Source organism: Bos indicus x Bos taurus, chromosome 7, assembly GCF_003369695.1.
Source record: "Bos indicus x Bos taurus breed Angus x Brahman F1 hybrid chromosome 7, Bos_hybrid_MaternalHap_v2.0, whole genome shotgun sequence".
Lineage (NCBI taxonomy): Eukaryota > Metazoa > Chordata > Mammalia > Artiodactyla > Bovidae > Bos > Bos indicus x Bos taurus.
Genome location: NC_040082.1, coordinates 89,718,640 through 89,736,027, shown reverse-complemented (window position 1 = coordinate 89,736,027; position 17,388 = coordinate 89,718,640). Strand labels below are relative to the sequence as shown.

The window sequence follows — 17,388 nt, the reverse complement described above, 5'->3', positions numbered from 1 at the left end:
TCCGAGCTTTTTATCTGGGCTCTTTCTGGCAGTAGTTGGCTTGGGCTTCCAGCTCCTGTATTAATTTATATTAGCCTCCTTTCTACATTAGTTGTGTATTTGTGTAGCTTTACAACTTTTCTCCCTTAAGTAAGGTCATCCGTGATCGCTTACCTTGTCTCAGGCGCTTATCCCATTCGAGTATCTGATGAATAAAGAAGGTGCGCCACATACATTAGCTGAAACCAGTTGGTCAATAAAATTAAACACACATTTACTTAAAAAACAAAAATGTGTGTAAGCAAAGTAAGTTGTTGAGAAAGCTTCAGAAAACGGATCCAGGACTTCAAACAACAGGTGTTTTTAAACAGTGAAGTTGCCTGACCTAGGGATTATTGGTTAAAACAGAATCTTGAGGCGGTCCAGAGGTTAGGACTCCACTCTTTAACGTTGGTGTTGGACAGGGAGGCCTGGCGTGCTGCTGTTCATGGGGTTGCAAAGAGTCGGACAGGACTGAGCGACTGAACTGAACTGAACTTTCACTGAAGGGGGCGCAGGTTTGATTCCTTCTCCGTAGGGCCCCAAAGAGTCGGACACGACTGAGCATGCACGTATGCATAGGAAACTAAGCGCAGTGCGCAAAAAAACCCCCAAAATATCAACCTTGAACCACCTGAGTCACCCAGAAACTCACGAGAATTAAATATGCCCCCAAACCCACCTCCTTTATTTATCCTTCATTTCTGCAAAAGAAATGAAAATACCCTGGGATGTTAAGTGTGCGTTTTAAGTAGGATAAAAATGAATTGGGAGAACATTTCTGGCAACTTTCACCCTAATGACGGTCACTTAGTAGGGAATTTCCCATTACCCACCCTCGATTTTTTTCTCTCTTGAGACCGTCAAGTTTAATTCTATGTTAGTCTTCATTTTCGCTGTTTCCTATAGCTGAGTGCTTTTCTCCTGTTCTTCAAATTCACCTGTGGGAGAGAGACCCTCCCTAATCATCCCAGCCAATTTACCCGCCAAACACAACACACCACGTTTTCTTCATAGTGCTTGCCATTGAGTAAAATCTGTTCATTTATATACTAGTTTGTGGCTCAGAGGGTAAAGCGTCTGCCTGCAATGCGGGAGACCCGCGTTCGATCCCTGGGTCAGGAAGATCCCCTGGAGAAGGAAACGGCAACCCACTCCAGTATTCTTGCCTGGAGAATCCCATGGACAGAGGAGCCTGGTAGGCTACAGTTCATGGGGTCACAAAGAGTCGGACACGACTGAGCGACTTCACTCACTCACTAGTTTACAGTGTACCGCAATACAAGGTAATGAGAGCAAACATTTCCCTTTATAGTTGGCGTGCATATTCGTTGACTACTAGGCACCTGCTGTGAACAAAAATCTGTGAATTATACTTTACTCTGATGGACTGAATGAATAAAATAATTCACTTGTTGGAGGATGGATGAGTAAAGAAAATAAATAACAGTTGCTCGAATTCAAAGATAGTCTATGATGCTCCAGGCGCCAGATACCCAAACGCAGCTGCACCACGTGGCCCACTCGGCACCACGTGAAGACTCAGCCAACCCACAAGAATCCTCCACCGTCCCATGATGCACCACTCCATTCCCGCTGTAGAGGACAAGTCAGTCCTGATTTCCGGCCTCCATTCGCTCGCAGTGGTTGGTTGCCCTAACGACTAGCTTGTCCCAGCCTCTAAAGTGCGTCACTTCCCCTTATGCCAGCCTTGATAATTGGCGCGCCTGCGCAGAATGAAAGCCAGGCGGTCTGCGCAGGCGTCTCAGTTGGGGGGGGGGCGGGACCGGGAGGCGCCGTGGTGCGCAGGCGCAGCCGTCGGTGGGTCCCGGGTTCGGCTGCGTGAGAGGTGAGTCGGGGGGTTCGGCGCAGGTCCGAATGGGCCTGAGGTCCGCAGTTCGGGGCGTCTGGGGCTTCTGGGGCTCCTGTGCCCGTAGGAAGACGTCGGTCCGGGACCGGGGTCGCCATGATTTGCGGAGTGCTGTGAGTGGGCGGCGCGGAGGGGAAACTGAGGCCAGACCGCGTCGGGCAAGCCCTTGGCTGCCCAGGTTTCCTTCCTCTGGACTCAAGGCCTATGAAATGCGGATTAGGAGGCCCGGGGGTGGATAGCGGGAGGCATAGCGCCCCGCACGCAGTGAGCACTTGCTGGGTGTCCGCTGTGTCCCGGAAACATGGTCTTTTTGAATCGGGGCCCCGGTCCTTGGGGTTCAAGTCGGGGCTCCCTGACCCGGCTCCTCCACTGTCCACCTGGGTGACCTTGACCAGCCTCTTGGCTTCTCGGAGCCTGTTTCCCCCTCCAGATAACGGGCGTCGTCACAGTCCCTGCATGGGGTAGGGGGACTTCCCGAGAGGACTAAAGCCGCAGGGCCCCCAGCGCGAAGTGACAGCTCCAAGAGATCAGCAGCGGTTAGTCCAATTTCACGAGGACGACCTCTGCCTGTTGTGCCGGAGACGGGGGCGAAATCTGGCGCTAAGGACCGGCTCGTCCACCTCTCGCTGGCTCTGTGAGCTTGGGCAAGTCGCTTGCCCCCTCCACGACCCTTTCCTGCCACGAATAGGGGCTGTAGAAGTATGTCTCTTAGGGTCTTTATGAGGTTAAGTACACGTGGAACCCTCTTTCATTAGGTTTTTGCTACTTGTCTAGAGCTTCCTAGAGGACAGATGGTTTTGTTATCAGATGCCAGGAAATGCGTGAGCACTCTGCATCTCCGCCCAGCAACGTTTCCCATTTTCTTTTGTTTCTCTCTCTGGTTATTTGTTTTGTCTGCTTTTCCTCTTCCTAGGCCAGGCATTCTGTCCTCAAAGGGAACACGGGGCCATGTCTGGGGACGTCTATGGCTGTCACAACCAGGGGCGCTCCTGGTATCAAGGGGGTGGTGACCAGGGATGCTGCTCCACAATCCACAGGATGGCCCCACGGAGAACAGTCTGGCCCTCAATGTCCACAGTGCTAAAGTACGTCCTACCTCAGACTAGTGGTTTTTCACCCGTGCTGTCCAGAAGGGGTGAAGGGTGTGAACCCCCAAGAAATCACATGCAAGGTTTGGTGTGGGTGTCCATATTTGTGGGTGAGGAAAGGGTATTTTGGAGTTTGGAGCTCTAGGAATCAGGTTGCGCAGGTTCAAAGCTGCAGATATGCATCTTCCCTGGATGACCTTGGAGGTTGCTCCCATCCCTCTGGGCCTCAGTTTTTTATGCTGTACAGTGGGAGTTTGATTAAACAAACGGTGACCAGGGGGCCAAATCCCACTGCAGCCTCTTTTGGCGGGGAGGGATCTAGTTCCCTGACCAGGGATCGAACCAGGACCCCCTGCATTGGGAACATGGAGGCTTAGCCACTGGACCACAGGGAAGTCCCTGCAGCCTGTTGTGAATGAGGTTTTGTGGGATAGAGCCCACTGGATCACACACATGTTACCTGGCGCCTGGGAAGCTGAACGTCCTCAGCCTGGCCCTTTTCAGAAGATGTTTGCTGACCCTTGAAATAAGCAAGTGTGGGTAGAGTATACAGCTCAGGTTTGTAAGTGCTGGGCACTCCAAGGATTTCATTCAGGGCTTTATAATTAAGTCTTCCTGGAAGGGTAAGTGGCCCTAAATCGGGTTAAGCACTGCCCTGTATTGAGAGCTATAGTCTTTTCTATACATTTTTGTTATTGTTTGTTTATTTTTGGCTGCACTGAGTCTTTGTTGCTATGCATGCACTTTCTCTAGTTGCAGATAGCGGGAGTTCTCTCTAGTTGTGGTGTGTGGGCTTCTCATTGTGGTGGCTTCCCTTGTTGCAGAGCCAGGGCTCTAGGGCACCTGGGCTTCAGTAGTTGCCGTTCACAGGCGCAGTTGTTACGGTGCTTGGGCTTAGCTGCCCAGCCACATGTGGTATCTTCCCCGACCAGGGATCGAACCCATGTCCCCTGCATTGGCAGGTAGATTCTTAACCACTGGACACCCAGGGCATTCCTGAGACTGGGGTGTTTTTAGTGAGAAAATGGAAAGGTGGATGGAGAGCCAGCAGGGCTTCTGAAGGCACTGGGAGGAACTGGCACTGGGTCCCTGGCCTCAGCCACACCCCAGGGCCATTGTCCATTCCCGGCCAGTCTCCTGCTTGCACCCCATGCCTGCAGCCAGTGCCCCTGCAGCCTTCTGGGCCTCACAAAGCCCTTGCTGTTCTTGTGAGAGAGAACGGTCCTGCTGAGGATTCTGTTCCCCAGCCAAAGCCTGACAAGTCGGAATTGTTCCCGAGCCCCTGGTGCCCAGTAGCAGCTGAGGAAGAGCATGTGCCAGCGTTTCTGTACTCACTTTGCTGGGAGCAGGAAGGTGATGTGGGCCATCCAGAGGGAGGAGAGTGGCCACTCGCATGGACTGCCTGTGTCCAACAGGTGCCAGTCCCACTGCAGACTCGCAGTCTCTTGTCTGCAGTCCTGAAACCCAGCGTGCATGTGTGCTGAGTTGCTTCAGTCGTGTCTGATTCTTTGCAACCCTGTGGACTGTAGCTCTCTAGGCTTCTCTGTCCATGGGACTCTCCAGGCAAGAATACTGGCATGGGTTGCTGTGCCCTCCTCCAGGGGATCTTCCCGACCCAGGGATTGAACCTGCATCTCTTCTGTCTCCTGCATTGGCAGGTGTGTTCTTTACCATTTGAGCCACCTGGGAAGCCCCGTGTAACCCAAAATACTTGGCGAATGCAGGGTTTGCTGAAAGTTCACAGCCGAGTCATTTGGCCAGAAAATCTGCCCTTTATTTTTCCCACTTGGTGTGTATCATTGACTTTCAGCTGGGGGTTTGGTGACATCTAGAGACTTTTGTGATTGGCAACACCCTGGGTAGGGTGGGGGGATTTTCCTGGGATCGAGGGTGTGAGGGAGAGGGATGCTGCCCCATCCCAGCTCCCAGGATGCCCCCTGCACAGTGACCTGACCCCTTGTCAGCTATGCCGCAGGGGAAGGCCCCTGCACTCACATTTGAGAAAAATACTGAGTTTGATGCCTGCTCACACTGGACACCACAATAAATTCCCGACGGTCAGACAGTATGAACAGGAGGGCCCCAGTGTCACCTCCCCACAGTGGGTCACCTCCCCGCCCTTCCACTCAGGTGTGTATTTAAGTATTATCAGGGTCCCAGGACCTCAAAGGTCACATGGTGATGGAACCCAGTCTTGTCGCATCCCATCCCACCCCACCCCCTCTCCCAGAAGATGGATGCAGAGGGTGCTATTAAACACCCTTCAGTGCACATTCTCCCCAGCCCCCCATGTCTGTAGAGCCTGGGGGAGACACCTGCATGAGGTGCTGGAATCTCCCTGCAGCCTCCATTACCCTGTTTTATAGGAGAGAGTGAGAACATCCACTGGGCGCCCTTCAGATGGGGCGCAGAGCATCTCAGCCCTGAGGCAGCGGGTGACGAGGAGCTGGCCTCAGATGGAGACTGCTGGACCTGAGGCATTAAGATTGTAGGGCCTAGCATCATCCCTGGGTGGGCTCCAGGGCCCTGGTCTTGGCGCTCAGTACGTCAGATTGGGGGCCAAACCTTGGGAGAAGGTCCTGTCATAGACCAGAAGAAGCCCTGGAAGTGGGAAACCAGGCATCAGTGGCCTCAAGGGAGGCATCTGTCAGGGGAGAGGGCTGTTAGCAGCACATGTGAAGGTCCTGGGGTATGGTGGGGGGTGGGGCTGGAAGAACTGAGAGTGTGCAGGGAACACATGTGACTTTGTCTCTGAATTCCCTGGACCCCCAGCAACCCCTCAGAGTCACTCCCTCCATCCTTACAGCTTGCTCACATAGACATCAGGTTGCCCTTTATTTTCTTAAGTAAATGCCTGTTGTCACAGAGGCCACATTTATTCCCTGGGAGGGAAAGCAGACCCCCCGCCCCGTACCCTCCCAGCCCAGCATGAATCTCAGTGACCTAGTGCTGCCTCCCATGGGTATGACGGGGGACCATGCCCCAAAGTGCTGCCTGGAACACATGGGGGAGCCCCAGCTACCCAGTCCTGTGACATTACCGTGTCACCTTGACATGTGATCCCCCTCTGGGAGACCCTGACACCCTTCCATCCAGTTCAGTGAGAAGTCATCAGAGGGGTCGGGGGTGAGCTGGTAAACATGAAGGCCAGGTGGTAAATTCTCTGGGGTTTGGGGGCAGTGAGGAAAACCAAGCATATTATGGAGGCACTTCTGTAGCATATGAATGCAAAAGACATTTTCAGCTAAATGGATGGCTGCCAGGTGTGGCCCTTGACCCTTGATTTAGAGCAGAATATACAAAAGGACTAGGGTCCTGGGGTCTCAGAGGTCTGCATCCTAAGAGGACCACTTTGAGCTTTGAAAACAAGTTTTTTTCTAATTACAGTAGAATACACATAATGTAAAATTCACCATCCTAACTATTTCAAAGTGCACAGTTCAGTGGCATTAAGCACATTCAACATTGTCATGCAACCATCCCCACCCTTATCTCCAGAACTTTCTCATCTTCCTGAACTGAACCTCTGACCTCATTAAACACTGACTCCACTCCCCTAGCCCCTGGCCCCACTATCTACTTCCTGTCTCTATGGATCTGACTCCTCCAGGGACCTCCTATGAGTAGAGCAAAACAGTATTTGTTCTTCTGTGTCTGCTTCTCTCACTGAGCATCATATCTTCAAGGTCTGTCCAGGTTGTAGCAGGTGTCAGAACCTCCTTTCTTTTTAAGGCTGAGTAATCTTCCACTATGTGGATGGACCACATTTATTGACCCATCGTCCATCCACTGACATTGGGTTGTGTCCGCCTTTTGGCTGTGGTGAATGAAGCTGCTGTTTGCAAAACAAATACCTGTGAAAACCAGGTGGTGAAGATTGGGAAGACAGGGAAGCCTGGTGTGCTGCAATCCATGGAGTCGCAAAGAGTAGGACACGACTGAGCAACTGAACTGAAAAACCAGAACGTAGTTGACATTTTGGGTGGCAGCTTGCTGGTTCAGCTGGGGAATATGACTCAGTGTTGGGGGCTTCACTGTCCTCTGAGCACGTGAGCTGTGTGGGTTGGTCTCCATGGCCCCTCTGTGTTGTTCCTAAGATCCTGTGGCTGCAGTGCTGGCCATCTGCCCTCTGTGCCCTGGCCCATCCTGACCTTAGACCTCCTGGTTCCAGGGATACGCTTGAGCCAAAGGCACTTGCTTGGTAAAGGCTCATTGTGTCCAGAAATGGGGGAGGAAAGTCATTCCACTTCCCCCACCCTGAAGAGCTTTGGGGAGTGGGATGTTGGCCAAGATGCCCTGTCCAGCTGCATAAAACACCGCTTCTTCAAGTTCACTTTTTAGAAATTGAGATATTCACATCCTATAAAATTGAGTAGACTTCAGTACATTCACAGTGCTGTGCAGCTGTCACCTCTACTTCCAGAACATTCCGAAAGAAGCCCCAGTCGCTGACAACCGGGGACCCACTCTCTGTGTCTGTGGATTTGCCTGTTCTGGACATTTCCCATCAGTGGAATCGTACATTGTGTGGCCTTTTGTGTCTGCCTTCTCTCCTTTCTTTAAACTGTCAGTGATGTAGTTTTCTGCAAACCGGAAACAGGGCCCTAAGTGCCTCCAGGGTCACATGTCTTGAACCTGAGGGCCGAGGGTGGATAGCACCCGCCTGCTCTCAGCCAGTGTGCAAACCCTGGGGCTTAGGACTTGCTCTAGTTTGATTTACCTGTCACTGACCAGTGATGGGTTAGTGATAAGTCGGCCGGGAGGCTGCCCCTCGATTTCTAGGCCACGCAGGCTCTTCACCCCATGGGAGCATGTTAGGGGAACCAGGATATTTCACACTGCACATCCCAGCTGCCAGGTCAGCCCTCTGCAGCCCTGGCAAACATGGGCTGTCCCCTCTGAGCCTGTTTACTCTCTGACTGGGAGGTGGTCCCCTGCAGGGGGCAAAGCTGCAGGGATGTGAAGTACCTGGCACATCATGGCACTGTGGGGGCCTGCCTTCCCAGCCATGACAACCATAAGTGTCACCAGGGTGTCCCGGGAATGGTCACACAAAGCCTAGGAATACAGCAGGGTGTGCTGGAACCCAGAGGAGGCCCTTGGGCGGCCTGGAAGGGAGGCAGTCAGTGCCCTCTGGGCCTTTGGTCTGCTCAGGCCCACCAGTTGGTCCTGTCTGACCCTCATGGACAGTGCTTGTTCCCCCAATGTTTGGGACTTGGAATGTCAGAATGTTTTCTTGTCCTGAGTGTAGAGAAGCAGCAGGTAGGGTTGTGGCCCACCCTCTGTGTCCCTGGGGAGCCCTGTGTATCCCATCCAGCTGGTGAGGAGTGACGACCACTGGGCCCAGGGCCATGTCACCCTGAGGCAGGAATCAGGCAGGACTGCCAGGGGCTCTGGGTGGCCTCAGTGTCCCCTATGTGAAATGAGAAGAATTAACTTTCCTGCCTCTCTCGTTGAGCAGATACAGCTAGCCAGTGAGTTCAAGTGGCTCCTGCAGGGTGGGGTGTGTTGGGGCCTGGATGGTCTGGGGCAAGAGGTGCATGATGGTGAATGTGGGGGCAGAGGGGGAAAGGCCTGGCTGTCCCTGCCACCCTGTCCTCATGCCCTGAACCATGTCCGCAGATCCTGAAGCCCCCAGGCCTGTCTCCTTCTATGTCTGCAGGTCCTGAAGCTCCCAGGCGTGTGTCTTCCCACCTCACGATGGACAACAAGAAGCGTCTGGCCTACGCCATCATCCGCTTCCTGCACGACCAGCTCCGGCATGGGGAGCTCTCGTCTGATGCCCAGGAAAGCCTGGAAGGTATGTGGGGGGTCACTGGTCTCCCTTCCTCCTTGGAGCTTGGGTCCTCTGCCCCCTGCTGCCAGCTACTTTCCCCCATCCTCCTCCTTCCTTCCCCCATCAGTGCCCAGGAGCTTTGTGGGGTGAGTGTGATGGGCCGGTCCCCATCCTCTTTCACAGGGAGGGACGCTGGGCCCCCTGCTGGTTTTCTGTCACTTGCTCTTACAGTCAGGCACAGCCCCCTAGGGTTCTGAATCCCTCCCCCTGAATGTGTGTCCCTATCCACCAAAGATGGAAATGAGGCTGAGGACCCCAGGCCAGACCCAGCAGTCAGACCACCTGGGCGGCCCCAGCATTGTGACCCCACAGACAGCCCTGAGGTCACCATCTGCTCCCTGCTAGGCAGGGATAGCACTGTCCCCTCTCCTCCCAGCCTCATGGCTCGAGGGGTAGGTCCGTCTTCCACTTCCCCGAGGAATCAGAACCACAACCGATGCATTCCGAGGCCTTGGCAAGCTGGCCCTAGAAGGGAAGCTCGAATCTTGCCTGCCAAGATTGCAGTCTCGGGGCTGGGGTCAGCAGAGTGTACCTCCATTCCCCTGGCAGTTGCCATCCAGTGCCTGGAGACCGCTTTTGGGGTGACGGTGGAGGACAGTGACCTCGCGCTCCCCCAGACTCTTCCGGAAATATTTGAAGCAGCTGCCGTGGGCAAGGTGAGCCTTCAGGTCCCACGGGACCATGGGTCGGTCGCAGAACAAGGGCCTGAGTCACCCCCAGAGGCATGAAGGGTGCTGAGCTGGGTGGGGCAGGGGGACGGTGGTTTCCTACTGCCTCTCCAGCAACTCAATTTCGCTTTGGGGACAGGAGCTGCCGCCAGATCTGAGGAGCCCCCAGGAAACCCCGCCTTCGGAGGAGGACTCGGCCGAGGCAGAACGCCTCAAAACTGAAGGTGAGGAGCGCCCCACAACCTGGTCTCCAGATGCTGCAGGAAGTAGAAGCCAGCCGGTCCGTCAGAGTAGATGGCAAGCCAGCCTTGGAGTCGGGGTCAGGGGCTTCTGCATGGATGTGGAGACATAGAGAAGTCAGACCCTCAGTGGGAGGGATGTAAATGGCAAGGCCACTGTGGACCTTCCCAAGTGGTTAGAGTGACCACATGACCCAGTGGGTCCTCCCAGGGGTATGCCCAGAAGGTGTGCAAACACATCCACAAAGGTGCTTGTGCACTTGTGCTCATAGCGGAAACCATTGCCTATCAGCCAATGAGTGGATGCACACATGTGGTCTCTCCACACTCGGGAATGTCACTTAGTCCCAGAAAGCGGTGAAGCACTGACACTCGCTACCATGTGGACAGACCCTGAGGACACGACGCTCAGTGAGAGAAGCAGACACGGAAGGACACAAAGGGTGTGTTTCCACTGATGGGAAATGTGCAGAGCAGGCCGATCCGCAGACACAGAGAGTAGGTTCCTGGTTGTCAGGGACTGGGGAGTGGTAACAGCTATTGGTGCTTATGTTCAGCCGATGGAACGTACTGGAGTTAGTGGTGATGATTGGGCCACTCTGCACATACTAAAAACTGCAGAATTATATAGTTTTAAAGGGTAGGATTGTGGTATATGAATTCCATCTCATTAAAACTGGGCTGTTTCTGAAGGAACGAGCAAGAGTGATGGCATTTGAGGCTTAGCTTCCCAAATGGCACAGCCAGGGCCACGACAGTTGGCACCAGCCTGACCTGTGTTTGAGTGTCACGTCCTGGGCCCTAAAACCCCATCCCCTCACAGGGAAGCCAAGAGAGCCAAGAAGGCTGCCTCCGACCCCAGGATGGATGTATCCTTTCCTTTTTCTTTAGGAAATGAGCAGATGAAAGTAGAGAACTTCGAGGCCGCTGTGCACTTCTATGGGAAAGCCATCGAGCTGAACCCTGCCAATGCCGTCTACTTCTGTAACAGGTGCAACCTGGAGTATAGGGGAGGAGGGAGTTGCTGGCAGGGGCCTGGGCAGGCTGTGGGAGAGAATGGGGAGAGTGGTCACACCCAAGGCTGGGATGACGATGCCTCAGCTGCCATCCTAAATGACACACCTGGCTGGGTGGGTAGCCAGGCGTGAGTGAGCATGAACAGGTACCAAGCATGGGCACTCAGCTTGCCAGGGCCTCCCACTCTCGGCGACCCTGCCTCTGCCCCACCAGGTAGCCAGGGAGACCGGGCGAGGGGCTGCGAGGAGGAGCTGGCTCCCCGACCTTTCTGCTTGTCCTCCCCCAGAGCCGCAGCCTACAGCAAACTGGGGAACTATGCAGGGGCAGTGCAGGACTGCGAGCGGGCCATCTGCATAGACCCGTCCTACAGCAAGGCCTATGGCAGAATGGGGTGAGTGTGCCTGCCCATCCACCCGGCGGACACCGTCTGCCCGGGGTGCTTGTGTTAGGGACAGAGCCCCACACCATCCCAAGTCCAGGCTGACACCTGAGCTTCTGACCCCCTGGCGTAAGTCACAGTTCTTATGACCCCTCCCTGGGCTCAGCGATTCCCCATGAGGCTCACAAAAGTCAGGAGGACATGTCATTTAGGTGATGTTTCTTTTTTTAATATCTCTTTGGCTGTAATGGGTCTTAGTTGTGGCACATAGGGTCTTTTAGTTGTGAATTCTCAGTTGGGGCATGTGGGATTTAGTTCCTGGACTAGGGATCAAACCCAGGTCCTTTGCATTGAGAGTTCACCATCTCAGCCACTAGACTATCAGGAAATTCCTGTGTCATTTAGTTTAATCAGCTTTTTGTGAAGAAACAGATGGACAGCAGATGCAGAGACATGGAGGGCGAGGCTGGGGAGGGTCCCAGGCAGAGCATCTCTCCCCATGGGGTTCAGGGTGCACCCCACCTGGCACTCTGGGGGGTCATCAGTGGAGGTGGGTTTTATAACTTTCTCTAGCACTTCCCTCTGTGGATGTTGGGGGTGGCTGGCTGGTGTCCTGGCCTGCAGCCCATCCTGAGGCGCCTCCTTGGCATGAACTCCCGGGTAGTCCCGGGATGCACCTGAGACCAGCTCTTCCAAGCAGGGAGGTAGGGTTCTGACCCCCCACCACGAGAACTGGGGCTGCCTCCTGGACCCTCCCCCATGCCCTCCGTCCCTCCATCTGCAGCCTGGCACTATCCAGCCTGAACAAGCACACGGAGGCCGTGGCCTACTACAGAAAGGCCCTGGAGCTGGATCCAGACAATGAGACCTACAAGTCCAACCTCAAGGTGGCTGAGCTGCGGCTGAGAGAGGCACCCAGTCCCGTGAGTCCCGTGGGACAGCGATTGGGGGTGGGGCAGCTGGGTTGGAGGGCAAGGCCAGAGCTGGGTGTGGAGACCCTCTGGTGCTGGGGGCTGGTCCTCTGTTCAGCGGGGTCCTGTCCTGAGAGAAGGGGCTGATCCCGGAAACAGAAGGGGGCGTGTCACCCAGGGAAGCCACCCCTCGGGGTGGGGACCAGAGCCTATCAGTGGTTCCCTGGGCAGGAGTCAGCCCTCAGGGCCAGCAGGCTCGGGGTACCTAGTGTGAGTGATCTGAGGTGACCAGGGTGGGGACTGTGGCTCCACCTGTGGGGGCCCTGTGAAGGAGGGGTCATGTTGGCCTGTGCTGGGAGGTGTGCAAGTGAAAGGTGCAGTCATGGACGAGTTGGTTACTGTCTCTAAGGACTTGCCACTCTTGGAGGACACTGTCCTTTCTCAGGCAGCTTCAAAGTAAAAGCTGAGGTTAACATGCTGAGCTCCTCCTGGGTGACCCACACGTGGTGCTTCCTTCTACAAAGCTCCCTCTGGCTGCAGGCCTGGACCGCCTGAGCTGCAGGGATGCCCAGGATTCCAGCACGCCCCCCATGGGAAACTTTACCCCTCACTTCCTGGGGACTAGCCTTCGAGGTCCTGTGTCCCGGCACCACTGAGCAGGGTTTTTCTCATCCGCAGACGGGAGGTGTTGGCAGCTTTGACATCGCAGGCCTCCTGAACAACCCGAGCTTCATGAGCATGGTAATGGCCTCACTTGCCCCCGCTGCCCCTGCCTACTGTCAGAACAGCCACAGACGTCCCAGGGAGGGGGTACCTGCAGCACCCTCTGTCAGACTCCTCAATGTCAAGCACAGGGAGCAGACTGAGCCCACCTCTCCCAGCCCTGCACCCCATGCTGAGCCCCTTCTCAGTGTGAACACGATTATTACAGATGGCTACACCTGCTCCCTGAGGTGCAGATGAGACTCGGCAGGGCGTGGGGGCCCCAGAGAAAGGCCACCTTCTGTGCAGAGGTGCGTGTTCTGCACAGGGTGTTCCCCGGGAGCAGGCGCCTGGCGTGTCCACACGCCTGTGCAGTTCCAGGTGGTCTTGCTGGTCCTCAGGGCTCACTGCTGGCTCCAGGGGCCCCAGGGTCTCAGACCATCAGGAAGAGGAGCCCCAGCTGCCAGAGAAATGTCTGTCCTGATGAGACATGTCTGGCCTCCCATGTTGTAGCTGGGCCTCTGCTCTCATCCAGGGACAGATGGCCACAAGGCAGGAGGACACCCAGCCAGGGAACGCAGCTAGCAGTGGCCACTCCTTTGGCCTTGTCCATTGGGGTCAATGGTCACAGCCCCCCGAGGCTTTGTGCAGTGCTGTTAGTACCCAGCCATGCCTGGTGCTCACACGACTGTGACCTGAGACAGCCACAAAGGGCGGTGGACGGTCCACGGCCAGGTGGTAGCGCTATCTTGCCCTTTTTGGAAAGAGCCACAACCTGGAAGTCACCTCCCTGACCTCTGCTCATGTTTGTCTTAAAATTGGCCCAGAGGAGATCGTCCCAACTTGGCAGGGGAGGGGATCAGTGCAGGGGAGATAACAGGTGTCATCGTTTATCCACAGAGGAGAACTGGGACCAACTCTTCTGGGGCGTCCCCATCTGGGGTGGTGACGAGGTGCCTGGAATCTCCTAAGATGAGAGTCCAGACAGGATGAAAGTAGGGAAGCGGGGGAGGGTTGCAGCGCATTATGGGTGGTGAGGCCTGGGGAAGAGGCAGGCAGGCGCTCCGGGTGCTAGACTGGAGGCCCATGGTGCTCACAGGGTAACCTTGTCAGTGGCAGGATGTGTTGGGGAGCCTGCCCCATCTGACAGGTCTGTTCTCTTCTTCAGGCATCAAACCTGATGAACAATCCCCAGGTTCAGCAGCTGTAAGTGACCACTGTTCTCCTTTGGGTCTTTCTGAAATATTTCTTTGGCTGTGGTTTTAGTTGCAGCACTCGGGATCTGCATCACAGTGTGTGGACTCTCAGTTCCACGCGAGCTCAGTAGTTGCAGCACGTGAGCTCAGTTGCTCCCTGGCATGTGGGATCTTACTTCCTCAGCAGGGATTGAACCTGCATCTCCTGTATTGCAAGGCAAATTCTTAGCTCCTGGACCACTAGGGAAGTCCTTTCTTCTTTGGACCTTGTGGTTAAAAATTATTGTGGTAAAAGATGCATACAGTTTCCTATTTTAGCCATCTTAAGGTCTATAGTTCCATGGCATTAAGTACGCTTATAATGTCCTGTAGCTGGTCACTACAATCTAATTCCAGAACGTCCATCACCCCAAAATGAAGCCCCACCCCATGAGTGTGGTCTCCCAGCTCCTGACTACCAGTCACCCGTCTGTTGACCGGCCTGACAGTGTTTCACATCAGTGGACTCAGACATTCTATGGTCTTTTGTGTCACTGGCATGGCCTAGTGTCCCTGGAGGGCAGCACTACCCCACTGAGAATCACTGTTTTTGAGTAAAAAATGGATGTTCCTGGGAAAGTTGGTGAAACTGACAGGTTGCAGTCAGAAGGGTGGGCTCAGGGGGAGTTGGGTCCCAGGGGACATCTCTTGCCAGCAGAGGGGAAGGGTTGAGCAGGGCCGCAGGGGGAAAAGGGGACTGAGCCGTCTTCAAGTCCAGGACTCTCTTTGCAGCATGTCTGGCATGATTTCGGGCGGCCACAACCCCCTGGGAACTCCCGGCACCAGCCCCTCGCAGAATGACCTGGCCAGTCTCATCCAGGCGTGAGTGGACCTGCCAGGCAGGGTTCCCGGGTGGGGTAGGGTCCAGGGTCCCCGGGTGCTCTGTGGGGCCTCATTCTCCAGGGAGTGGTCCCCCTGCCCTCCAGGGGCATGTCAGGTGGGGAGAGGTGGCTGGGTAGGTGCCTTGGACCTGGCTGAGCCCAGGCATGCCTCCCCTGCCCCCACCTGCAGGGGCCAGCAGTTTGCTCAGCAAATGCAGCAACAGAACCCAGAGTTGATAGAGCAGCTCCGCAGTCAGATCAGGAGTCGGACTCCCAGTGCCAGCAACGACGACCAGCAGGAGTAACCGCCCCGTGAGTCCCCGGGGCTGGGGGGCACCTTGGGCCCTCAGGTCTCTTGCCAGGTGGTCCCACTCAGATGTTTCTCCCTCCAGCCTGCCCAGCGCCATCGGGTCCTTCCCGGCCAACAGGAAGCCTTCTTGACCTTTTCCGTCTCTTCCCATTGGATCGCCCACGAGAGAAAAAGAACTTGGACCTGCATGTTAAGCCAGATTTTTATGATGTTTACTTTTACCTCCTCCCCTCCCTCCCTTTTTGTACTCTCTCACGGCCCCCAGATCCTTCTTGAAACAGAGCCAGCAAGCTGTGAGTGCAGACCAGCACCCGTCTCCCTCCTGGCCCCCTGCCCTGAAGACCTGGTCACTAAAGTATTTTCTAGAACATTCTGAGGTGGGGGTGGTCTTCTCACCGCTCTCCAAGAAGTGGCCCATGGGGTGCCGTGGCCCCGAAGCCCCTTCTTCAGCCCCTGCCTGCCCCCCCAGTCTGTCTGCAGGGCCTCCCAGCCCCCAAGAAGCCGCTTTCTGAGTTGACTATGGCCTCCCTGGCCACCCCTGCTCGAACGAGCTCACTGCCAGCCAGCCTGGCCCAGCAGACCCGTGTTTTCACACAAGGAACTCCAGTTGCAAGTGCCCCGGAGGCAGTTTCTGCGTCCAGCGGGGGCTGAAGCAGACGTCTTGGATGCACACGACCCATTTCTGGGACTTGAATTCCAGTCCAGTGCTCGGATGGACTCGGGTCTGATCGCCATGCTTTTCTCAGTACTTAAAACCGACAGACTTCGAGGGGCCCTCTCGACCTTTGAGCTGGCTCCTGAGCCTGTCCCAGCCTGGCTGTGTATCCCAGCCACTGTCCTCTGTCCACAGGTGGTCCTGCTGGCCTGGCTTGCCTGCATCCTCAGCGGGCTCTCCTCCCACTTGGGGGTCGGGGCTACGGGGGTCCCTGATGGCCACCTGCCTGGGCCTGAGATCACCAGGCAGCCACCGTGGATGTCCCTGCAGCCCAGGGCAGGGTGGAGAGGGTCCCTGGCACTGTGGCTCATGCCACAATGTTGCGATGGGATTGCTGGAGGCTCCCTGGTGGTGTCAGGTCGTGTGGGAGGCGACACCGTACCAGTACTGTGTGTGTAGGTAACTCAGAGAGAGACAGCCCCACACACATCCCGCAAGGCATCCTAACTCATGAGTGCTACCATGGTGACAAGGTAACGTGTGGGGAATAAATAGACATCGTGACCTCTGCTGGCCTCTGTGTGGACCTCTCAGTGCCGCTCTGCCCCCACCCCCTCACCTCCCAGAGCTTCCGGGAACCCCCAGCGTGGACCCTGCATGGGTCACCCTGAACCATTGACCCAGGTTGTGTGTGCCTTCCCTGTCACCTTGGAGACAATCTCACAAATTTAGTGGCCTTTAACCACACACAGTATTTCCATCCTGGAGGCCAGAAGTCAGACTGGGAACCCCCTTGGGCTAAATCCATGTGTTGATGGGTCTGGCTCACTCCCTGTCCAGCGGCTGACACGTGTGTAGGTGCAGGGGGTGTCAGGCCTGCACTCGACTCCCCCGGGTCGCTGGGCTGTGGAAATGCTTTTGGGCCATGCCACTTTCTTTGGCTGTGACCTCTGGCTTCCAGTGGGTGTCCTCATAGCCTCTAGTGACCTTGAGCTGCTGTGTCCTGCTGAGGTGACCTCCCCATGTTCCCTGCCACTTGGATGGTGGCTGGTAAGTCACGAAGTTCAGGGAGAAGAGGAGTCCGTCCCCCATGCTACTGTGGGCATGAGAGCTCTATCAGAGCAAAGGAGAGGCAAGTCCTGGCCGTGTCCCACGGAAGGGTGGACTGGCATTTACGTCGCTCCAGCTACCTGCCTGAGGAAGTGGTCCCTCTTTAAAAACTGAGATAATAGACTTCCCTAGTGGTCCAGTGCTTAAGACTACCCACTCACTGCTGAGGGCCTGGGTTCGATCCCTGCTCTGGGAACTAAGATCCAGCAAGCCATGAAGTGCCACCAAAAGCAGAAGTTGGCACAAACTCAGTGGTTCAGAACTGGTTCCTTCCCAGTGTCTGTGGGTCAGAAACCAGTGAGGCTCAGCTGGGGCCTCTGTTCAGGGTCTCAGCCAAGGCCTCATTCTTATCTGCCCATAGACCGTCTGCAGTTTAGTCTTTATGGTGTGGTAAGTCAAGGCCTAACCTCCCTTAGCTCTGTGCCCCCAGGGCTTCCTGTATTCATTTCCTGGGGTTGTCCTCATACTGAAAGGTTGTTGTTGAATCACGCGAATACACCAGGATTCTTGGCCCCCGGAGAAGAATTCA

At 55.4% G+C, this 17,388-nt stretch overlaps 1 protein-coding gene across 6 annotated transcripts; it reads left to right on the top strand.

The window, feature by feature from the left end:
- The first annotated feature begins 1,765 nt into the window (after window positions 1–1,765).
- Window positions 1,766–16,319, top strand: SGTA (small glutamine rich tetratricopeptide repeat containing alpha). 6 transcript variants are annotated; one of them, XM_027547150.1, is made up of 12 exons: window positions 1,766–1,867; window positions 8,639–8,776; window positions 9,362–9,468; window positions 9,620–9,704; window positions 10,611–10,710; window positions 11,023–11,127; window positions 11,900–12,038; window positions 12,705–12,767; window positions 13,897–13,934; window positions 14,696–14,785; window positions 14,975–15,096; window positions 15,360–16,319. In XM_027547150.1, exons 2-11 carry the CDS (start codon window positions 8,677–8,679, stop codon window positions 15,087–15,089), a joined length of 942 nt encoding a protein of 313 aa, XP_027402951.1. In that variant the 5' UTR covers window positions 1,766–1,867; window positions 8,639–8,676; the 3' UTR covers window positions 15,090–15,096; window positions 15,360–16,319. The 6 variants fall into 6 exon arrangements, with proteins under 6 accessions (XP_027402951.1, XP_027402947.1, XP_027402953.1 ...); XM_027547146.1 differs by having other exon boundaries at window positions 15,177–16,319; XM_027547149.1 differs by lacking the exon at window positions 1,766–1,867 and adding an exon at window positions 1,902–2,001 and having other exon boundaries at window positions 15,177–16,319.
- The last annotated feature ends 1,069 nt before the right edge of the window (window positions 16,320–17,388 follow it).